This window comes from Myotis lucifugus, unplaced genomic scaffold, assembly GCF_000147115.1.
Source record: "Myotis lucifugus unplaced genomic scaffold, Myoluc2.0 scaffold_134, whole genome shotgun sequence".
NCBI classification, from domain to species: Eukaryota; Metazoa; Chordata; class Mammalia; order Chiroptera; family Vespertilionidae; genus Myotis; species Myotis lucifugus.
Genome location: NW_005871182.1, coordinates 1,918,398 through 1,943,479, shown reverse-complemented (window position 1 = coordinate 1,943,479; position 25,082 = coordinate 1,918,398). Strand labels below are relative to the sequence as shown.

The 25,082-nt window shown below is 41.2% G+C and overlaps 1 protein-coding gene and 1 long non-coding RNA gene across 2 annotated transcripts in view; one reads left to right on the top strand and one right to left on the bottom strand.

Moving 5' to 3' along the window:
• The first annotated feature begins 322 nt into the window (after positions 1–322).
• Positions 323–25,082, top strand: part of SRD5A2 (steroid 5 alpha-reductase 2) — a 29,680-nt gene continuing 4,920 nt past the window's right edge. Inside the window, 4 exon segments of the mRNA XM_006094347.3 lie at positions 323–371; positions 374–599; positions 22,449–22,612; positions 23,719–23,820. Coding sequence (XP_006094409.1) covers positions 323–371; positions 374–599; positions 22,449–22,612; positions 23,719–23,820 — 541 coding nt within the window.
• LOC102442066 overlaps positions 19,159–25,082 on the bottom strand; it is a 40,762-nt gene continuing 34,838 nt past the window's right edge. Inside the window, exons 4-5 of the long non-coding RNA XR_002830619.1 lie at positions 19,569–19,648; positions 19,159–19,305 (exon numbers count right to left, since the gene is read on the bottom strand). This is a non-coding gene — a long non-coding RNA (uncharacterized LOC102442066). The remainder of the gene's footprint in view (positions 19,306–19,568; positions 19,649–25,082) is intronic.

Below are 25,082 nucleotides of genomic sequence, written 5' to 3'. Positions count from 1 at the left end.
AAGAGAGAGGCCGCGTGGGTGGAGGCGCGGACCCCGGCCAGTCACAGCCCCGGCCCCAGGACAGGTTTTGGCCCCAGGACAAGCCTCGGTCCTGCCTCCCACCCCGGCCGCCTCCCAAAGCACCAGCCCCGCGGAAGGGGCGCTGCTGCCGAGCAGAGACCGGCTGGCCGCGCCCAGGTGGGAGGCAGGGTGGATGGAGGGCGGGGGCCGCTGAGGGGGCGGACGCAGAGTGGCGTCTCCGGCTCCATAAAGGGGCGGCGGGGCCTCGCTCTCCCGGCGCCGGCAGCCACTGGCGGGGAGCGCAGCACGGGGAGCGCGCACGATGCCCGCGCACTGCCAGCAGAGCCCGGTGCTGGCCGGCAGCGCCGCGTTGGCGCCTTGGGGGCGCTGGTCCTGTACTCGAGGGAGCCCTCCTGCTACGGGAAGTACACGGGGAGCCTGGCCGCGGCTCCCCACCTGCCCGCAGGCGCCGGCTGGTTCCTGCAGGAGCTGCCCTCCTTGGCGCTCCCTGTGGCGATGCTCGCCAGGGCAGTCCCGCGCCCTCTTGGGTCCGCCCGCGACGTGCTTCTGGGCCTCTTCTGCGCGCATTACTTCCACAGGTAGCGGTTTCCCGCGGGCGGGGCGGGCGGTGCAAGGCTGGTCCCTTCCAAGTCCAGGCGCACAGCGCAGCGCTCACCCGGGACCGAGGGGCGGCCGGGAGCGCAGAGCCTGGCTGGCGGGGAGGGGCACCTGCAGGGGCCGGGGCTGCCACCTGACACAGGCGAGTGGAGAAGCGGTCGCACTTGTCTCGGTTCCGGTCCCAATCCTCTGGCTGCTCCAGGGAAGGAGGTTGCAGGGGGCGGGAGGGGAGCCGGAAAACTCCCGTCTGGGCAGACCTGGACCATTCCCTCTCCAACTCCGCTAGGTCCCCTGTCCCCGACCCCTTTTCTTTCTTTTCTCACCTTTCCTTTGCAGGACATGGGGGAGCTGGTACAGGGGTCTGGAGAGACTCTAAGTGTTGGCAGCCCCAGAAGGAAACAGCTCAGAGGGATCGATCCGCTTAATCTTTGCGGGTCTGTGGAGGGAGGTGGGCAGAGCCAGATCCGGACTTCAATGGCGGGAAAGAAAACGGATGGGAACCCACTGGCCTGAGCAAGAGCCCCACTTTCCATGCTTCACCCAAGAGGGACCGGACCGCCTTCCCCACCAGCTAATCTACCGTTCCAGTTCCCGCGGGGCATAAGTATGAGTAGGTCAGAGTGAACGTAGAGCTCAAAGGTTCTTCTAAATTAAAAACCCCAAGTTCAGAAGAACTTCGCCTGCTGGTCTGCTAAGGAGAGACAGGGAAGCCTAAGGGCTTTTAGGACCCAAATAACTGCTAACCCCCCAAAAGGACACAGGGGAAGGGGAGAACACTCGATCAAGTTGCCTACCATTGCCCAATCATGTAGCATCTATTGTCTCCTCTAACCCCATTGTAAGATATGCATTTATAGACAAAGAAAGTGAGGCTGAGTAAGATGAAGGGACTGAATGGAGATGATACAGCGTTTGCCCAGCCAGATCCAAATGTAAGCTGAGCAACTCCATGGTTCAAGACCTTTCACCATGACAAGCAGGCAGAGGCTCTATGCAAGGAGAAAACAGAGTCCACGGACAGAGAAAGGTTGCCAAACCAGGCCAAGAATTTGAGTAGAAGCACGGCCTGATATTTGAGTGGAGAATTTCTAGGATGCAAAGGTCAAGAAAATCTAGATTAGAAATCAGGGTAAGGAATGTCTCTGGAAGCTGAAAGGCATAATCCTCTCTCTCCTATAAGGCAAAAGTGATGCTCCATTTCAGGAGGAGGAAATGTAGAGAAACTCATTTCAACTTGTTTTTCCTTATACTCGTTTCTTACCCTTGGATCTTTTTTATTGGTCAAGGTTTAATATTTATGCAATCTTAGCTGCATTCTCATTCTTTTATTTTATTTTTATTTATTTATTTTTATTTTTTTCTCATTCTTTTAGAAAGAAATGTTGGCAAGCAATAAGAACCACAATTTCAGAAATGGGTGTCCTTTTCACAAGTATTTACTAAAAGCCTATTGGGAGCAAAGTGAAGGTCTAGTTATTAACCACTTTATTTTACCCAGATTTAGATATTTTAATTGTACAGAAAGAGGGATGTTGGGTGTAGGGCAGTGGTTCTCAACCTTCCTAATGCCGCGACCCTTTAATACAGTTCCTCATGTTGTGGTGACCCCCAACCATAAAATTATTTTCGTTGCTACTTCATAATTGTAATTTTGCTACTGTTATGAATCATAATGTAAATATCTGATATGCAGGATGTATTTAGGCGACCCCTGTGAAAGGGTCGTTCGACCCCCAAAGGGGTCGCGACCCACAGGTTGAGAACCACTGCTGTAGGGTATAGGAGACCAGCTTTTGATTTCACTGTTTTTGGAACAGACATTTGACAGAAAAATATGATTCTATCAGACAATTACTTTTATCTTCAAATTTACTACTGTCTGTTAGCATCATACACAATATTTTATGAGATCATTTTATCTTAGAGTAATGATTAGTGTTTTCTGACAATTTTATTAACATAATTTTAGACTTGTTTTTAAAACCCGAGAGGCACTTTGTACAGTAAATTATGGCCGGCACATGAAAAACACACAAAGAGGTAATTACCCATAAAACGAATATCAACATATTCTACATCTTCTTCAGGGGAAAATTTAAAATCTAAGTAAAGGATTTGGGTATTGATTCTGCCTGAGGGGAAGTTGTCCACTGAAAGAAACTCTGAATTAGTTGTCCCTGAGACGTGAAGATGTAATGTTTGCTCACCTTCCCCCTGTGTGAGCTCTGTCTTTGAAGCCTCTGTAGTATTAGATCTGTTATCATTTTGAGCGTTTACAAAGTGTTCTGTTCTGTGCTAAACACTCTACATGTTTTATCCACTAATCCTCATGTTAACCCATTTAGGTAGGCACCAATAGCACCCTTATTTTTGCAGGTGGAAAACCGAGGCAAGCAAAGTTCATACAGCAACTTGGGAGCCAGGGTCTGACCCAGAGAGTTTGAATCCGGAATTCAGGTTCTTAGCTACCATGATAAACTATTTTATATGTGTACTTGCTGCCTCATCCTTGCCTTTAAAAAACTCTATTGAGTTTTAATTTTTTAAAATTATAAAATAATGACTGTTCACTAAAGAAAAAATGAAAACTACAAAAAGTAGAAAAACATCCATAATTTCAACACCTGTTTATCAATGGTTAGTTTGGAAGCATTTCCATCAAGGCTTTTTTTTTTTTTCTTCAAATGTATTTTTATTGATTTCAGAGAGGAAGGGAGAGGGAGAGAAAGAGACAGAAACATCAATGATGAGAGAGAATCGTTGACCGGCTGCTTCCTGCATGCCCTGCACTGGGATTGAACCATGACCTCCTGGTTCTTGGGTCAACGCTCAGCCACTGAGCCATATCGGCAGAGCAAGGCTTGTCTTTTTTAAAATTGATTTTTCAATTACAGTTGGCATACAATATTATATCAGTTTCAGACATACAGCATAGTGATTAGACATTTATATCTTACAAAGCAATCACCCAGATCAGTCTAGTACTCACCTGACACTATTCATAGTTAACAATAGTATTGACTATATTCCTTACATTGTACTTTGTATCTCTGGGACTATTTTTATAACTGGCAATTTGTACTTCTTAATCCCTTTCACCTTTTAAAAAAACTTATTTATTTTATCTTTCAATTATAATTGTCATTCAATATTATATAAATTTCACATGTACAGTATTAATGTACAAATATTTATATAACTTATGAAGTGATCCCCCCATAAATCTAAAACCACCTGGCACTGTACATAGTTATGACAATATCATTGACTATATTCCCTATGCTGTATTTATATTCCCAGGACTATTTTGTAACTATCAATTTTGTACTTCTTAATCCCTTCACTTTTTTCACCCAGCTCCCTAACCCCTGTCCCATCTGGTGACTATCAATTTGTTCTCTGTATCAATGAGTTTGTTTTTGTTTTGTTTACTTTGTTTTTGAGATTCTGCATGTTACAGGGACTCCTCTTCCTGGTACTGGTTCTTGGGGCTGGAGAGCCTAGTATGGTGCTGGGACCCGTTACTCCTTATGGGGGAGCTCTGCAATCAAGATATCTCTCCTGATTCTTAATCGCCACACCATGCATGTGGAACCTGCCTATCCATTCTCTGCCCCTACTACCGGTCTCATTGTGGTTTCTTCTTTACATCCTTAGTTATAGGACTTCAGCTGGTCTTTGGGTGGTTCTCAGCGATGGTTGTTCTATAATTTAGTTGTAAATTTGATGTGATTGTGGGAGAGGCGAACACAGACTTTTACTTACGCCGCCATCTTGACTAGCAGTCAAGGCTTTTATTTTTCTTAGCAGAATTGTACACTTGTTATATTTACACTGGTTATATTGAACATATATGTATATGGGCTTTTTTCCTGCCTGACTACCTCAAATTTTATACTAAGTATTTTCACACATTATGGAGTCTTTGGAGATAACATCTAAATGGCGGCTTGTGATTTTATCTCATGTAAGCATGATAATTTACCTATCATTAATTTATAGTTGGACATTCAGTTTCCCTCTTTTTGATGTGGGTAGAGAGGAGGAGCTAGGCTAAATGAAGCTGTGATGCCCATTTTCTCATCTACATTATTTTCAGAACTTAGGACTGTATTCCCAGTTAACACTCCCAGAGAGGTTCAAAGTCTGTGAGAACTTTTGCTTTGAGGCTTTCGGAGTCCTGTGGCTTGATGATGGTACAATAAGGAAAAAGCACCAGGCTGCCGTGGCTTTACCCTGGCCTGTGCATAGGCTGCCGTGGCTTTACCCTGGCCTGTGCATAGCTTTGGCACAGAGAATATGATGGAGGGACAAGGGCTCAGGAAGAAGGCTGGCTCAGGTGTGGCTTAGACTCTTTTGCAAAATATCCCCCGGGATTGTTACTCTGGACTTTTCTCCATAAAAGTGTGACACTAGAATGTAAGTTTCAAAAGGGAAAAGGATTTTTGTCTCATTTTTTAATGGCTGTGTCTTCAGTGTACAGAAAAGTACTCACACGTAGTTGGTACTGAAATTTGTTGAATGCATGAATGATTTCTACTTCTGACATCAGTACAGGCAGAATTGTGGGGGAGCTAGGGATCGCTTACACATCATGATTGCTGAGACTGCGTAAGCTAGGCCAACTCAGATAATTGCCCTCCCCTTGGAATCTATTGTTGTGGATGTTTGGATGGTTTAATCACATGAAAATGACTGCTGCATAAGCATGTTACCAAATTGCACTGTCGAGATTGTTTGAAATTAAACCTATCTCACCTCCTGTTGACCTTGACTTCAATCCTGGCATGATCCTTTGCCCAACACTCTCTGATCGACTTCATGTTCCCAAGCAGCCTTGGTGTCCTTTGCAATGGTTATCACGTGTCCTATGCCTGTAGCAGCTGATGCTTTGGATGTGATCTTAGTATTTGGATAACCAAAAGGTGACTGTACTGTGAACTTCCACAGTGCACAGCCAGAAGCAGAGTGGAATGCACACATTAGAGTCTATGTGAATTTAAAGAGATTGTTCCTGGGGTTTAGATACTAAGGCAAATGAGATTTTCTAATCAGCCAAAACATAAAGGATGGCTTCACATCTTATTTTTTAAAAAGTATTTATTTTAGTGGGAATTCATCCTTCATTATTTTAGATCTGCCTTTTGCTTTATCGGTTAGTCCATTCTCCAGCAGCGTGAATTCTTCCTCATCCTTCAAGACTCAGATCAGGCACCACTTCCTCCAAGAAGCCTTCCCTGGGCCCCTTCTCTGTAAATCCAGGTGTGATGCGGTTCCTGGGGCTTTTGCAGCAGCCAGGGTGGCCTTTAAGGAAATGTCATCCTCATCTGTCTAGCCTCTTCATTTTATAGAAGCAAAGCGCCAAGAGGTTTAGTCAGTTAGGGGCAAAGAGGGGCCTGGAACTTGAAACTCCTGATGTGCCCTGGTGTTTCTACAATCCCATACGAGGTGCAGGTGTCTCAAATATTCGGAAGTAATCAGCATCACGAAGGCCATTACTCACTGGCTGAGAATCGGAATGATGATTAATGCCTACATTGGACATCATCTGGATACACTTCTCCTCTTGCAGATTAAGAAGGAGGAAAGGCCCAGGCAGGATAAGCCACATTTTTGTGATCATTTAATCATGTGTTAAGGACATTCATGAGGAATAATTTGGATCAATTAAGATTAACTGGAGGGTTCTTTAGAATGGAGGGAGTGATGATGGTCAGCAAACTTTTTTGTAAAAAGCCAAATAGTAACCATTTTGGGCTTTGTAGACATATAGTTTCTGTCGTAACTACTAAAATCTGCTGTTACAGCATGAAAGCAAAACAGACAATTGTAAACAAATGAGTAGAGTTGTGTTCCAATAAAATTGGGTTTACAAAAACAGGCAGTATTTGGCCTGTGGGCCATATTTTGCCAGCCCTTCCTAAGAAAACCATAAATGATGTAGCTTTATATTCAGTGCCCTGCTGACTCTATAATGAAATGTTGTTATATTCTATAGCAAAGCAGTAAGCATGTTTTAAAGAATTTCTGCTACATTTAAGTAGGAATTAAGTAGTAAACAGAATTTTTTGAGAATTCATGGGTTCCAAGTCCTTTATTTGAACCTTTGTGGGAAATAGTAGGAGTCTAGGAGTTTACGTTGTAAATGGGTAGACATCATAAGCACATCTGACAAATATAGAGCTGTGCTTGCCAACAATGGAAACAAGCTTTAGAGATCTTGACCATTCACTTTTACCACATTGAAGAAATGACCAACTTTTGTCCATTTTATTTTTTAAAATTTATTTATTTTAATGAGAATTCATCCTTTATTATTTAAGATCTGTCAGGTGTTTTTTTAAAATTATTATCTTTATTGTTGAAAGTATCACAGATGTCCTGTCCCCCCCCCCCCCCCCTTCTGACTTTTGGTTCATTTAAAATCTATGTCACTTAAAAAGAACAGACAGATTAAGTGCCCTGGAAGTACACAAATTGACAAAGCAATGTATACAAAGTCACGTGATGAGAAAGGGGCAGAGTTCATAGGTCTCCTGATTCTTTATCAGAGTCTCACATGTTCAGAACTGTGCTAAGTCCTATGGGAAACACAAAAGCAATACAATACCTGGTGCTTATACTCCAGGAGGAAGGCAGGACAGAACTATCCTTGTGTGTCTGTCACTCTTTCTGGTGTGAAAGGTGGATGGCAGCAATGTCTCATGCTGAGAGGCCCAGAGCAAGTAGGGAAAAGCAAATTGAGGGAGATGTGAACCTGATGGGGACCATGGTCATACCACTGAACATGCTGAGCTTTCTGGTGCCCGTCCGGGTGTGAGTGTGCATGGAATAGAGGGCGGATGGGTAAGCGGGTTTTGAGGGAGCCCAATAAATGGCATCTCTCTTCCCCACCCAAGTTCAGAATCAACAGTGAGATAGACCTAGGAGACAGATGGCCCCTTACTAGTGGGGAAGCTGGTTGGGGAGAATGTGGGTTACATTTAGATCAGGTGGGCCTCCTAAACCTGTATCTCAAAAATACTCATCAGTAATCATGCCTGAACAACAACAGGCTTTTTCCAGTGGAGCCTGTTCTGAAAAGACAGCAGAGTGAGACAAGGGCTGAGCTGTACCTTTCAGGTTTACCAGTCATGTAATTCACTCTCCTTCCCTGGGGAGGAATGGGCGAGGAACTGTGGAAAGGCCAAGAAGGATGCTTTAATGAAGAGCCCTCAGCAAGAAGGACGGGGCTGGGGGCGGCATAAATGTGTTCTGTTATCAGATAGAATACAAAAGTTGTCTACTTACTGATTTTTATCAGAGCCTGGCAACTTGGCCTGGCAACTCCCCATTCTGCTTTTTGACTCCCTGCCATGTATGGCAACAGGGACATCAAGTTATTTAAAAAGTTGCTATGCACAACCCAGGAGCCTTTAAAACCCTCTGAACTGAGGCCAATAGTGCAATTTGCCTCGCGGTTATGAAAGGGGATAAGGGAAGGGGAAACCAATATTTATTGAGCACTGGGTGTTCCAGAAATTATGTTACGTGTTTTACATTGGTTATTTCATTTTTGTCCTCGAGACAATCACTATTATTAATCCTATTTCACAAGTGACTGCACTCTATCTGATTGTTGTGATTCGTGGGAGTGATGGGCAAGCACTTGAGCTGGTCCTCAAAGATGGTCTCTTTCCAGATTTGTGGGTGGGAATGTGATGTTCAGTTAGGAAAGGGGCCTGTTTGGTGACCTATGACTGAAAATTGCCCTCCATGTACTTTATTTTTGAATTCCTCTTCTCTTTTTAATTTCCAAATATTGTTTGTATCTATGCCACAAGATCCAATTCTACTATCCAAGTCTTAAATCAGGCTCTGGGCCATTTTCAGAATTCTTTTATCATACTTGCTTTATGTTGTGAAGGCTGATCCTAGAAGTTACTGTGAAGAAAATATGACAATTTGCTTTTCACATTTTTCCCATCTGATGAAACATCCCAAAATCCATTTTTATGCATAGTCTCTGACTTATCGCCTGCCTCTATCTGCCCTATTTTTTTAAAAATTTATTTTCTTGTTTAAGGTATTACAGATAGTAGTACATATGTCTCCTTTTTTTCCCCCCATTGACCTCCCCCCACCCCAGCTCCCCTACCCCCTGGCACTTACCCTCACCCCCACCCTAGTGTCTTGCGTCCATTGGTTATGCTTATATGCATGCATACAAGTCCTTCAGTTGATCTCTTACCTCCCCAACCCTCCCCTGCCTTCCTGATGTAGTTTGACAGTCTGTTCATGCTTTTTTTTTTTTTTTTTTTTTACCTCTGTATCTATTTTTGTTCAACAGTTGCTAATGTTCTTTATATTCCACAAATGAGTGAGATCATGTGGTATTTATCTTTCACTTACTGGCTTATTTCATTTAGCATACTGCTCTCCAGTTCCATCCATGCTGTTGCAAATGGTAAGAATTCCTTCTTTTTTTACAGCAGCGTAGTATTCCATCGTGTAGATGTACCATAGTTTTCTAATCCACTCATCTGCTGATGGGCATTTAGGCTGTTTCCAAATCTTAGCTATTGCAAATTGTGCTGCTATGAACATAGGGGTGCACATATCCTTTCTGATTGGTGTTTCTGTTTTCTTGGGATATATTCCTAGAAGTGGGATCACTGGGTCAAATGGCAGTTCCATTTTTAATTTTTCGAGGAAACGCCATACTGTTTTCCACAGTGGCTGCACCAGTCTGCATTCCCACCAGCAGTGAAGGAGGAGTCCTTTTTCTCCGCATCCTTGCCAGCACTTGTTTGTTGATATGTGGATGATAGCCAGCCTGACAGGTGTGAGATGGTACCTCATTGTTGTTTTGATTTGGATCTCTCAGATGATTAGTGACTTTGAGCATGTTTTCATATGTCTCTTGGCTTTCTGAATGTCCTCTTTTGGAAAGTGTCTATTTAGGTCCTTTGCCAATTTTTTTTGATTGGATTGTTTATCTTCCTTTTGTTAAGTTGCATAGAAAACCCCAAAGACTCCATCAAAAAACTACTGGACTTAATAAATGAATTTGGCAATGTAGCAGGTTACAAAATTAACACCCAGAAGTCTATAGCTTTTCTATACACCAATAATGAACCCACAGAAAGAGAAATTAAAAAAGCAATCCCATTTACCATTGCAACAAAAAAATTAAGATACCTAGGAATTAACTTAACCAAGGAGACAAAGGACCTGTACTCAGAAAATTTCAGGACACTGAAAAAAGAGATAGAGGAAGACATGAAAAAATGGAAGAATATACCATGTTCATGGATAGGTAGAATCAACATCATTAAAATGTCCATACTACCCAAAGCAATCTATAAATTAAACACAATCCCCATTAAAATACCAATGGGGATTTTATTCACAGACCTAGAACAAATTCTCCAAAAATCATCTGGAATAAAAAAAAGACCCCAAATAGCTGTAGCAATCTTGAGAAAGAAGAACAATGTTGGAGGGATCGCAATACCAGATATCAAGTTATACTACAAAGCCACTGTTCTCAAAACTGCCTGATATTGGCACAAGAACAGACATATAGACCAGTGGAACAGGACAGAAAACCTAGAAATCGACACAAGCCATTATGCTCAATTAATATTTGACAAAGGAGGCAAGAGCATACAGTGGAGTCAAGACAGTCTTTTTCAATAAATGGTGTTGGGAAAACTGGACAGATACTTGCAAAAAAATGAAACTAGACCACCAACTTACACCATACACAAAAATAAACTCAAAATGGATAAAGGACTTAAACGTAAGATGGGAAACCATAAAAATCTTAGAAGAAGCCATAGGCAGCAAAATAGCAGACATTTGTCATAGCAATATCTTACATAGCTGTATCTTAATGATACAGCTCCTAGGGCAATGGAAACTAAAGAGAAAATAAACAAATGGGACTACATTAAAATGAAAAGCTTCTGCACAGCAAAAGAAATCATCAACAAAACAACAAGAAAGCCCACTGCATGGGAGAACATATTTGCCAATGTTATCTCGGATAAAGGTTTAATCTCCAAAATATCTGCCTTCTTTTAACAGTAGTGCATGCCCTCATTTCAGTCTTTCAGCCCAAAGTCATATATCTACTAAATACTAGAGAATTGGGTCCTTTCTTTCCTTATTGAGTTTTTTATTTATTATTATTTATTTATTTTTATTGTCTAAAGTTTTACATAAGTTTCCTTTTTCTCCAATTGACTCGCCCCTCCCACCCTCCACCCAGCCATTCCCACCCCGGGCAAGCCCCCACTGCCCCAGTCTCTATGTCCATTGGTTATGCTAATATGCATGCATACAAGTCCTTTGATTGCTCTCTAACCTCCGCCCAGCCCCCCCATCCCCTGCCATTTGTCTCTGTATCTATTCTTGTTCATCAAATTATGTTGATCATTATATCTCACATATGAGTGAGATCATGTGATATTTATCTTTCTCTGACTGGCTTATTTTGCTTAGCATAATGCTCTCCAGTTCCATCCATGCTGTTGCAAATGGTAAAAGTTCCTTCTTTTTGATAGCGGCATAGTATTCCATTGTGTAGATGTACCAGTTTTACAAACCTTATTGAGTTTTGAAAGTTTTTTTTTATATATTTGACATAGAGGTCTTTTACCAGATATATGCTTTGCAAATATTTTCTTCAAGTCTATGTGCTCAACTTTTTCATTCTCTTAATAGTGTCTTATGAAAAGCAGAAGTTTTGATGAAGTCCAATTTTTCTATTTGTTTCTGTGCTTTTGGTATTATATCTAAGAAATCTTTCCCTAATCTGAGATCACAAGAGTTTTCTCTTCCATTTCCTTATAGAAGATTTATAGTTTTAAGTTTTACATTTATGTCTATGATCCATCTTGAGTTAATTTTTATATAGGATTAGAAGTATGAATCAGAGTTCTTTTTTTGGCATATGGATAGCTAATTGTTCCCATAACATTTATTGAAAATAGTTTTCTTTTTCTAATAAATTGCTCCTGCACCTCATGATATGAACAGATATTTCACCAAAGAAAACATGGATGGCAAATAAGAACATTAAAAGATGCTCAACATCATTAGACATTAGTGAAATGCAAACCAGATCACAATGGGATAGCATTATGCAGCCACTAGAATGGCTAACACGAAAAAGACTGACCATACCAAGTGCCGATGAGGAGGTGGAGAATCTAGAACTCCTGATGCTCTATCCACTGAGCCAAGCTGGCTAGGGCTACTCATTATTCTTATATTGCTCTTTCTGATGGAGTCAAATAGTACTTGTAGAGTTCTTTTATTTATTTTTTACTCTTAAGTCTCTCTCTTCTTCCATCTGTGTCATTTATAGATTTCTATATTTGATATCACCAATTCTTTTCTCTATTTGGTCACCTCTATTTCTTAAGCTTACTAGTTCATCTCTCTTATTCGGTTCTTCAGTTCCAGGATTTCTATTTCATTCTTTTGTAGTTTCAATCTCTTTGGTAAACTACTCCTTTTGTTCATTGATTTTATTTCTGAGTTCATTAAACTGCCTATATGTGTTTTCTTGTATCTCGCTGAGTTTTTTTTCAGCAATCGTATTTTTAAAAATTTATTTTGATAGTTGAGAGTATTACAGATGTTCCCCATTCCCCCCTCCCACCCCAGGCTCCCATCTCAACCTACTAGGCCTTCACCGCACTATTGTCTGTATCCATGGGCTATGCATATATGCATATATTTTCTTTGGTTAATCTCTTCCCATCCTTCCTCCCCCCTTCCCTCTGAGATCTGTCAGTCTGTTCCATGCTTCCATGTCTCTGAGTCTGTTTTATTCATCAGTTTATTTTTTTCATTAGATTCTACATATAAATGAGATCATGTGATATTTGTCTTTCTCTGACTGGCTTATTTCACTTAGCATAATAATTTCCAGGTCCATTCATGCTGTCTCAAAAGGTAAGAGATCCTTCTTTTTTTACAGCTGCATAATATTCCATTGTGTAAATATACCACAGCTTTTTTATCCACTCATCTGTTGCTGGTCACTTGGGCTGTTTATAGATCTTACCTATTGTAATAGCACTGCTATGAATATAGAAGTGCATATATTCTTTCTGATTGATGTTTCAGGATTCTTAGGATATATTCCCAGATGTGGGATCACTGGGTCAAATGGCAGTTCATTTTGAATTCTCTGTCATTTAAATCACATATTTCCATGTCTTTAAGTTTCTTTTTGGAGAGTTTTCATTTTCTTTCTGAGGTGCTTTGTTTTCTTGGTTATTCATGGTATTTGATGGAAACAAGGCATCTATGACAAACAGTGTGCCACAGAATTTTTTTATTGTTTAAAGTATTACAAATAGTAGTACATGACACAGAATTTTTAAAACATGCAATACCTGACTATTTAGTGAGGGGCTCTGACCTCTTCTTCCTTATATTGTCAAATAAAAAAAACGACAGCCAACACAACAATAGCCATCTGTTGTGAATGAATCAAAATTATACCCATTTTTTTGTCAGTTGGCAAAAAATGTACATTTTGTGGTGTGCCACAGAATTCCAGTAATTTGTGTGCCATGAAATGAAATCTCTGATCTATGGGAATGGAATCTGCTTTTTCCTTTGAGTGGGTCGATAAGAAGTTTTTCTTTTGTTTTACAGTAGGTGGTGCTGAAGCGCAAGTCTTTTAATTGCGTTTGCACTCTGGCTTCTTGGCTCTCTGTAGCGTGGTGGAAAATGCCCTACTTTCCCTGGGGAGGTGGGAATCTCCACTATGACTAGGTTGCCTCAGTCTCAGGGCACCACTCGGTGTAGGAATGTTTCTGGCAATGGGGTTTTGAGCTGGTGAAATCCCAGTGCTGTCTGAAATCTCAGTGCTGTCCCAGGAGGTTTGGGGGAAAGTTCACATTGAATTTTTCCCATGGTACTACTTTTCTTTCTAAAAATATATTTTTATTGGTTTCAGAGAGGAAGGGAGAGAGAAAGAGAGAATAGAAACATCAATGATGAGAAAGAGTCACTGATTGGCTGCCTCTTGTATGCCCCCCACTGGGGATGGAATCCGCAATTCGGGCATGTGCCCTGATGTGGAATTGAACCGTGATCTCCTGGTTCATAGGTCGATGCTCAACCACTGAGCCTTGCCGGCCGGGCCCATGGTAGTAATATATATATATATATATATATATATATATATATATATATATATATTGATTTTTTACAGAGAGGAAGGGAGAGAGACAGAGAGTCAGAAACATCGATGAGAAAGAAACATCAATCAGCTGCCTCCTGCGCACTCCCTACTGGGGATGTGCCCGCAACCCAGGTACATGCCCTTGACCAGAATCGAACCTGGGACCTTTCAGTCCGCAGGCCAACGCTCTATCCACTGAGCCAAACCGGTTTCGGCCCATGGTACTACTTTTGATAGAAAATGGTTAACCATTCTATGGCTGGGAAAAAAGAATGTGGTTTTATTGAATTGAGCCTCTCTTCTACTAGATATGGCAATCTAATTTCTCTGTGTGGACACAGAATTTGGAGAAGCCGAAATATCTGGTCAATGCCAATTTGAAAAAATTAGTTACACCAGCCATTGGAAGTTATTATGTCAGTGGTTTTTAATCTTGACTGCATATTTGAAATCATCTGGGGAAATGCACAATGTCCTATACCTAAGGTTCTGATGAACTTGTCTTCAGTGTGCTTCTTCCTTTCAGTGTTCCTAGAGCCCTTTGGGTGATTTTATGAAGCAGCTGGTAAGAACCTCTGAGGTAGACAAGTGCTCATGCAACTGATTCATTTTTTAAAAACAAACAAACACAGTGACTGTAGGAGAGCAAAATATTCAATAACATAAACCCTGGAACTAGCTTCACCTGGACTTGAATCCCAGCTCTGATCTTTTATAGCTGTATGACCTTAGGCTAAGTTAATATCATTGTGCCTCAGTGTTCTTATTTGTAAAATGGGAGCAATTAGAATACCTATCCCCTAGGGTTATTATAAATATTAAATGATGTTATATGTGGAAAATACTTAGAACATTCCTTAGAACATAGTAGGCACTATGAAATTATTAGCTGTCTGTGATCCTTTGCTGGTATTTCCTCAGCTGGATGTCTGACCTGAAATTAGTTCAATGGCCTGATATTACTCTAACAAGATGCTTAGTTCCCTGGGGCTGCTGTAACACATGGCCACAAGCTGGGTGGCTTAGAGTAACAATTGCCTCTCACCATTCTGGAGGCCAGAAGTCTGCAGGGTGTTGGTCAAACTGCTCCCTTTGGAAGCTCTACAGAAAAATTCATTCCCTGCCCCTGTCAGCTTCATGTGGCTGTCAGCATTCCTTGTCTTGTTGTGGCTTCTCTGTACTGTCTTCCCATTGCTTTTCCCTCTGGGTCTTTCCCCCCCCCTTTTTTCCATTTCTTTTTTTCTGTCTCTTTCTTGTATGAGGATATGTGTGATCTCACTTATGCTCCATGCAGATTATCCAGGATAGTTTCTTCTCAGGATCCTTAATTTAATCACATTTTTTTGCCATATAAGATAATTTTAACTTTTTAGTTACAATAAAGTAATATTCAGAAGTGATTGGGATTAGGGAGTGGGCATATCTTGTCTAAGGGCCACCATTCAACCCACTACACAAGGTCATAATGAAATGTAAGCGGATGGGATGTACCACTGACTCATTAGTCACCTTTGCAGTGGGCCTATACATCCCACTCTCTAATCTGTCCAAAACCATTATTTATAATGACAGGTCTGATCTGAGTGTACAGACAAGTGAATGTTTAATGCCAGTGTTTGTTATTTTTTGGGAAGGACTCAGGGAAGTGGGCCAAGGACTCAGCTGGTTGGCCCAATGCCCTTTGGCATACGGAGAGGCTCCAACAAGGAAATACATCTTGGTGGGTTCTGCTCCAAAGGGAATCATTTGGGGGAAACTCTATTTTATAATTGAATGCAACCTAAAACCTTCACCAATTCTGGCTTTAAACTTGGAAAAGTTTGGTGCTTACTTCAAAAGAGAACAGTGTGATGATGCATTAATCAGGACTCTCAGTTCCAAGTGACAAAAAAATCAATTCAGATAGCCTTAAGTAAAACCTGAACTTATTAACTCCCATAACTGGAAAATTCCAGATTGCTGCTATGGTTCCAAAGATACCATCAGGACCTGGTTTCTCTCTTCAGCTCTTGGCTCTACTTCTTTTACTGGCTCTTATTCTCAGAAAGGCTGTCCTTTGGGGTGGCAAGACAATGGTAGAATCTAAGAGCTTATATCCTCTCAGATCCAAGGCATGTGCAAAAAAGTAGTTCTATAAAAAATATAGATAAAACCTTATTGGTATTTGTTGGGTCACATGCCCATCCTTGCAACAATCACTGTTCCGATTGGCTGAGCAGCATGGAGAGGATGAACCCTCTCATGGGCTAAGACTGGGTGAGGAGGTGGGACCCTAGTGGAGAAACAGGGTAGTTACCACAAGAAAGAAGACTAGATGTTGGGTGGCAAGTATAACAGATGACTACTATAGATGCAACAAGATCATTGGACTAAAATGACTGAAAACCAAACGTGTCTTCTCTTGAAGGGCATGTGGGACTTCCCCCCAGTTTTATACTTTTATTTCAATTCTCATTTCCAATTGGAAATGAATGAATTGTTTTGAAGCAGAGGACTCTCATATACATCCCATTTTGCTGCCCCTTTGTAGCTAGTTGTGTGGCTTTAGAAAAATTACCACCCCTCTGTGAGCTTTATATTTACTGGCCCGGTGGTCACACACACACACACACACACACACACACACACACACACCCCTCAGGATAGATGTCTTCTTATTAGGACCATCATCACCAGGATGCATAAACAGAATAGGCCTACCTGAACACAGTCTGATTGATATCAAAAATCCATTTTGCCCCTACAACTCCTTGTGTGTGGTTCTAAAACATGACTGAAATTCCTCTTATTCAAGTGTTTCATTTGGTTCATAGCAATGTGTTTCTAGGGAGCCAGGTAAAAATGCAAGTTGATTCCAAGAAGAGGCAACATGAAATCCTCCAGCGTTGACTACTACTCACGTGCCATCTTGGATGGGATGAGCCAGACAGAGTCATTTTGTGAGGTGATTTTTATTGCCACATGCAAGCCAACCATCAAGACCTTCAGAAAAATGCTCTATCCTCCCACATCTGTTAGGATTCTTCTCTCACAACTTTTTTTTTGTCACTCAGGCAGGGTTTTCATGTACCGCAGGGATACTCAATGCCATAGGGAATATCTACATTGAAACATTATGTCTATAGTTCTTCTTTCCCCAAGGGTCTCCAGTTGCAAAATGGCACGTCTCCTCCTTAATCACAATTCTCATTTTCACAGTGAAGTAGATATTAGGTAGGGGAGTGCCACCTGATCACTATTTGATTAAAGTAACCACGTGAGGCACGAGTGAGTGACAGGCTCAGCTTTCTTTCAAGGAATAGCTTTTATCTTCAATCTTCTGTTTTGGTGTAAGAGGTTTGTTGAGCCGGATTCTTAGGTCTCTTCCTAGTCTCCTAAGATCAGTTGCAGATGTATCCACAACAGGTGCTAACTCCACTTTTGAAATCTTATTGGCCAGAGGTTTTAGCTATCACTTAGAAGACAATAGGAGGTAGAACATCCTGAAGGATTGGGAAAAAGGAATGGTATGTTTCCAGAAAAGAACTAGAACGATTTGAAGACTGGGAAATTTCCAGGAAAAAGAAACTGTTTAGGGTGTGAACATCCATGTCTATGTCATGCATGACTGGGATCCTGAGAAAGTAGGAGAAAGAGGGAAGCAGGAGGAGAGGGCCCACAGGGGATATGATGTGAGCAGACACAAAGACTAGGCTACAAAGGCCAGCTTTACTATGTAGGTCTGAGGCTGACCCTAGGCTTCCTACAGAGAAACTCTAATGACATATTTCCTGGTTGGAGAAAAAAAGAAACACTTAGTCATTAAGTTCTAATATGTGCCACTTGCATTCAGTTATACCATTTAATTCTTTCAACAACCTTCTGAGGTTGGTACCATTATTGTTATTATCCTTTTATCAATGGGAAACCGAGGTCCAGAGAAGTTAAACTACTAAGGTCATTTGGTAGTTTAAAAATATGTCCACAATTCTTTCTTGATGTGACTTCCTTGAAAAGATGGTATCCAATTTCCCTCTCCTTGAATGGGAGCCAGAATTTGTGATTTGCTTGTAACAAATACAATGTGGCAAAGTGATGGTGTGTGACTTTTGAGATGAAATCATAACAAACATAGATTTTGTTGGCATTCTCTCTTGGATTGCTTGTTCTGGGTGAAGCCTGCAACCATATCATGAGGATACCCAAGTGCCCTTGGTTAAACCCAATGTGGATAAGGCCCACGTGAGGAGAAGATGAGGCCTCCTGCCCACTGTTGGCACCAAATGTCCAGCCATATGAGTGAGCCATCTTAGAAGCAGTTCCCCCAGCCCTAGTCAAGCCTTCAGATGATTGCTGGTCTAGCCAACACCTTACTTGTGATTTCATGGGGAACTCTGAGCCAAGTCACTCCTGAATTCCTGACACATAGGAACTGTGAGTGAAAATACATGTTTACTGGTGTTTTTGACCACTAAGTTTTTAAAAATGGATTTTAGAAAGAGAGGAAGGGAGAAGGAGAGAGAGAGAGAGAGAGAGAGAGAGAGAGAGAGAGAGAGAGAGAGAGAAACTTTGATTGGTTGCCTCCTGTACTCGCCTTGACAGGGGATCAAACCTGCAACCTAGGTATGTGCCCTGACCAGGAATCAAACCCTCAACCTTTTGGTGTCCAAGCAACTGAGCCACATTGGCCCGGGCTCTTCTGGAAGTTTTAAGGTACTGATTTTTACATTTAAGTCTTTAATCCATTTTGAGTTAAATTTTGTAAGTGGCGTAAGATAGGGGTCCAGTATCATACTTTTGGATGTGGATATCCGATTTTCCTAAACCATTTATTGAAGAGACGATCATTTCCTCTGAGTATTCTTGGATTCCTTATCTAATATTAGTTGACTGTATATGTGTGGGTTTATTTCTGGGTTCTTGATTCTGTTCTATTGGTTTATGTATCTGTTTTTATGCCAGTACCATACTGTTTTTTTTTATTACTATGACTTTGTAATATAGTCTGAAATAAGGAAGTGTGATGCCTCCAACTTTGTTCTTCTTTCTTAGAATTTCGTTGGTGCTTCAGGGCATTTTGTAGTTTTATACAAATTTTGGATTGCTTTTTCTATTTCTATGAAAAATACCATTGGAATTTTGATAGGGATTGTATTGAATTTACAGATGCCTTTGTACAGTTTAACAATATTAAGTATTCTGATTTATGAACATGGGACATATTTCTTACAACATTACTGAAGTAATTTGTAGTTCTTATTTATTAGGCTCCATATCAACATTTGCTGGTGTGTGTGGGGGGTGGAGCCATGGTTTTTTTTTTTTTTTTTTGTTTTGTTTTTTTTTTTTTTTTTGTGGCGCTTGACTGTAGTAGAGCAGCTGTTTTCTTAAAAGTTTCATCATGCTGGATTGCTCCTTTTCCTGGTTGTTTGATAGAGACCAGGATGTCTTTAAACTGGATGTCTAAGAGGAAGTTGGTCATATGAGTCTGAGTTCAAGGACTACAGCCATCCTGTCTGGAGACATAAATTTGGGAGTGGTCATTCTATTGATGATATTTAAAGATCTGATACTAGATGTGATTACATACATGGTGACTATGAATAAAGAAGAAAAGAGCCCTGAGCCCTGGGGCATGCCAATATTTAGAAGCCAAGGGGGTGAAGAGAAACCAGCAAAGGAAAATGAAGAGAAATCTGCGACGTAGGAGAAGAACCAAGGGAAAGTGTTGTGCTGGGAGCTGAATGAAGGAAGTGTTTCCAGAGGATGGAATGATTACCTTGTCAAATAAGAGAGCTGAAAATCGGCTGTTGGATTTGGAAATGTGGAAGTCTCTGGTGGTCTTGCCAAGATGAGTTTCTATACAGGGGAGGAAGGGAGGAAAGAAGAGGAGAGGACAGATGGTGAATATGGACAACTATTTGGGGGCATTTTGCTGTAAAGAAAAAAGAGGTGGTGGTTTAAGGGGGAGATGGGGCTGAGGAAGGAGTATATAACAAGTAAATATATGTATAGAAACTTAGTATTTAGATATAGAACTTGAATTTATTTTGATTGACAATAAAGTCTAAAATTTCATATAGTGAAAAGTCTTCAATAAGCTTGGTAATCTTAGCAATAGCATTTATATTTGAACAAGACTTAGTTGAATATGAGTTAGTCTATGCAAGATGTATAATTTTAAAGGTTATTTCTTTGGTTAAATTGGATTTGCAATTTCAGTTAACCCTTTCCAATAAGAGTCCCCCCAAATGAATATTTACTTAGCAGTGATAGAAAATTTCATATTTACAGAGTACTTATCAGTCTCATGCATCAGAACAAACACAAAAGAATGAAAAGTTACATAAGAAATGTAAGGGAGAAATAAAGTGAAGTGCTCTCAGATCAGGGATACTGAGTCCCAGGCCTTGTGTGGGCCATGGGATCTGAAGGTGAAACTCATCTGCAACCCTCCACAGCATTAATTTCAGCTTGACTCTTTCCCCCTTCCTCATCATTGTTTTTATTGCTTTCTACATGGAAACATTTATTTTGAACTGCTTCCAGTTTTCCGACATCAAAATGATTTAGATCAGAAGAACTGTATTTCTTCTCCAGGACTCCTGCCTCTCCAGCGCCTTTTGCTGGTGCTGTGTTCACCAACCTCCTTTCCTTCTACTGGGAGCTCCAGCTCGGCCACATTTCCCAGGCTCCCCTGTAGTTTGGTGGAGCCAAAGCAATGAGGATGGGAGTAATGGACACCACTGCCAGCCTGCAGCCTGGCCCTTTGGATGACCTTTACAGTCATCCATGCTCTCTCCCTCCCCTGTCTGCTGCCTGGAGGAGGAAGATGCGCTGGAAGAGCCTGGCTCTGGGTTGCAGAGCACAGCATCACCCCTGAGCAGGTTTGCACAGTGGCCTGAGCAAGAAATGAGCTTTTACATGTGGGATCTCTGAGACTTTGGAATTGTTTATTATAGTGGTGAGCCTGCGATTGATACATACTCCTTTGGTTGAGATGCGATAGTATTGACTTTGCATTCAGACTTAGGAGGTCCGGAGGATAGGGGTGGGAGGATGCATGGTTTAATTTGAAAGCATGGCTACATGCACTGTATCTTGTATGCAAGGACTTTGTCTTTGGACTTAGTTGGGGGCAATGCATGTCACTGAGAAGGAGATATTTAGTAAATTTACTAGGAAAAAAAGTAAGTTGGATTCTTTTTTTCTTTTAAAGATTTTTAAAATTGATTTTGAGAAAGAGAGAGAGAGAGAGAGGGAGAGAGAAACATTGATGTGAGAGCAAAACATCAATCAGCTGTCTCCTGCATGCCCTTGACTGGGTATCAAACTGGCAACCTTTTGGTACACAGGAAGATGCCCAACCATCTGAGCCACACTGGCCAGGGCAAGTTAGATTCTTATTGAACTTCTTACAACAAAATAACTCCAGATGTATCAAAGTTTTAAACATAAATATTATTAAATTAATGGGAAAATTTGAGTTATAACAAAATTGTGTTTGAGTGGATACACTCTAGAAACAACCAAAATATTCATCAAAGCAAAACAGATAAACCCATGTGGTATATTCTTACATGAGAATAATATGTAACAATGAAAATAAATGAAGTATAGCTATACACAGCAATATGTTTGAGTCTCAGAAACATAATGATGAGTTAAATAAACAAGGCATTAAATAATATGCTAAACATCATAGAGTCTGGTTCACTTTATATGGAATTAAGAATGAGCAAAATAAACTATCTTTTTTAGGAATGTATGCAAATGTGGTAAAATTATACAGGGGCAAAAGGAAATGATTATTATAAAAATCAGGATGGTTACCTCTGGGGTGATGATGGTACTGTGAACAGAGAGGGAGCTATGGGAGGCTTTTTGGGTGATGACTGTTCTATTTCTTGACTTAATGACTATGTGTGCATTTATTTGATAGTGATTCATTAAACTACTCATATAGGTTTATGAGCTTTCCTGTTGTATTGCACCATAGAGAAGAAAACTTATGAAGAGGATGTAATTTGATGTATAGGATTTAGCACACCTTGGGCAATATTTTATTTTGAGGTTATTTATGTTTTTAAGTGCTTCTTCCTAAATTCCTCTAGATCCATAATTCTTAACATTTAGAGATGTTTCTACTTGCTCAAGGGATTCTGTAGCCCCTTTATAGGGGATGCTATAATATCAGTAATGAAATCACATAAGAAAGACATTATGGAAAGCCATACGGTCAGGTGGCTGTTATCAAAATGCCATTCTACTGGCAGATGGGGTAAGCCAGACTGTACCTTTCTTCCCATATCATCTGGATTTTCTTCTTGATTTATCGAAAGCATCAGCATCCAGTTCTGGGCTCCTAGGATTAAATTTACCAACTACTATATGTGGGCATGGCATTTACCTGTCAAGATGGTTGTAAGAATAAAATAAGATAATAAATGGTGACTACAATGGCTTTTAATGAAACAAGACAAACAATATCATAAATACATGTTTTAGGGCCAGATCATGTTCTTTTGTTGCACAAATTTAAGGAAAAATATTTTTCTAAAATAGGTTTGATGTGATGATCTGCTTGAAACCCTTTCCTCTTGTTGATATATATATATTTTTAACAAGGGATCCCGACCTTTCTCCCCCTCTGCCCCAGGACATTGGTTTACCCCTTCCTCATGAGAGGGAGGCCTTTTCCAGTCGCGGTGCTTTTCAGAGGCTTTGTCTTCTGTACGGGAAACGGACTCCTGCAAGGCTACTACCTGACTCACTGCACTGAGTACCCTGCCGAGTGGTACACAGACATACGGTTTATCCTGGGTAAGTACATCTGACCACTTTTCACCCAACACGGCTCTCCACCGTCTAACTCACCATCACCTCTACCCCCACCTCACAGTAACCCCTCAATGATTCCATTCTCCCCTCCTCTCACCCTTACCCTCATCTTTTCTCTCTATAGCAACCTGAGAGAGCTTTGAAAAACATCAAAACATCATGTCATTCATTCCTCAGCTCAGAACTCTCCGATGGCTTCAGGATAAAATGCAAATTCCTTACCACGGCCCATGAAACCCACGTGTCCTTGGTTCAGCCCCATTTCCCGACCTCATTTCCAGCCTCCGTCCACCTCATTGCTGTGCTGTGGCCTCAGTGGCCTTCCTACTGAGCCTTAAATGGTCAAGCTGGTGCTGCTTCAGAGCTTTTCTGTGCAGACCACTCCCTCTGCCTGGAATACTCTGATCCTATATGTTCATGAAGCTTGGTCCCTCACTTTATTTAGGTCTTTATCAATCTACGCCTCCTCTAATAGACTTTCCCTGACCAGCTATTTATAAGATTGTAGAAAATGCTAATTATTGAAATTGTTTCATTATCTGTGAGAGGAATTAAAGTCCAGGAAGGTTCAACTATTTATATGTTATTATGGCTCAGACCAAAAATCTAGGGATTGCCTTCAGTTCCTCTCTTTACATTACGTAGCACATTCTAGCCATCAGCTTAGTGCTACCGCCTGTAGCTCCAAAATGTGACAGGGGTGCTTACTTCACCCTGGTCCAAGCCACAGTGACCTTCAAACTAAACTGGCCTACAGTAACCCCTTGTCCACACAGCGGCCAGAGTGAACGTTTGAGAGTACAAACAACCAGAGGATCAGTTGTACGAATGCTGAAACATGTGCACAATGGAGTATGCTGGAACCACAAAAACAACAAAGGAAAACAAACAGAAGCAAAAAAGATCTCTGTGTGCTCGTGTGGCGACAACTCTGTCCCTTTTGGGGGTGGGGTGAGGCATATCTTAGTACTATTCTTAGAATTCGAAATTAAATGCCCTTTCCTTCATTTTCAGAAAAAAACTTGGCTTGTGCGAAAAACATCAAAATCAGGACACAGTTTTCACTTCCCTTTCTCTTCTTTGCCTAGGTGTTTGCTTATTTGTCTTGGGAATGGGAATCAACATTCATAGTGACTATCTATTGCGCCAGCTCAGGAAGCCTGGAGAAGTCATCTATAAGATTCCACAAGGTAATGTCTCCCTTCCCCCTCCAGATTCCCAGTCCTCCTAGGGAGCATGTCCCAGGAATTATGCGGTAACAAATGGAGGGGGTGCACGGACAATCCGGGGACTTCTTCCCCCATCCCATCTCACCCCACAACACATGCATTTCTGATCTGAACCCTCAAGTCCCAGAGAGGTACAAGAGTTCTTCAGAGAAGCAGAACCAATACGCTGTAGGTAGAAATATATAATGTTTATTATAAGGAATTGGCTTATATGATTATGGAGGCTGAGGGCCCAGGATCTGCCCTCCGCCAGTTGGAGGCCCAGGAGAGCAGGAGTATATGTTCCAGCCAGAGTGCAGGGGAGGACAGACCTCCCAGCTCAGTCAGTCAGGCAGCGCGATTCTCCCTGCTCGACCTTTTTTGTTCCATTCAGGCCCTCAGTGGATTGGACGAGGTCCACCTGCCGTGGGGAGGGCAATCTGTTTACTCAGTCTATCAATTCACATATGAATCTCATCCAGAAACACCCTCCTGGACACACTCAGAATGTTTTACCAAATATCTGGGCACTCCATGGCCCATTCAAGTTGACACAAAAAATGAACTATTATGTGTACACAGAGTGTTGACACTTCCTAGGCAGCAAATAGAGCTGAATTATGATGACCAGCAGATCTGTCCTCTTCAATGAAGCCTCACTAGATTTATCTAATGGGTAGTCAGGGGTAGCACTTGCATATTTCCTGCCACTTGTATACTCTCAAAGGCAGAGATAATCATATATACTTAATTAAAAATTAGGATGAGATGTGTTACAAGTGCATTTTCAGAGATAAATTCTAATTGCTCCCGAGAAACCAGGTGTGAGCTGACAAATATAATTAGGGGGGAGTGAATCAGTCCTATAATCCTTCAATATTTGTAGTGAGGTATTTGTGTGGGATAGTGGGTCCCATCATTTTAAAAAAGTATATAGTTTTATTGATTTCAGAGAGGAAGGGAGAGGGAGAGAGAGATAGAAACATCAATGATGAGAGAGAATCATTGATCGGCTGCCTCCTGCACACCCCCCACTGGGGATGGAGCCCACAACCCAGGCATATGCCCTTGACCAGAATCGAACCCGGGACCCTTCAGTCCACAGGCCAATGCTCTATCCACTGAGCCAAACCAGCTAGGGCCCATCATTTTTTATGTAAATAGAACCCTTTAATTAAACCTTTTCCTGAATTATGATATGGTGATAATTATTCATTAATATTATTATTAATGAATAATTATTT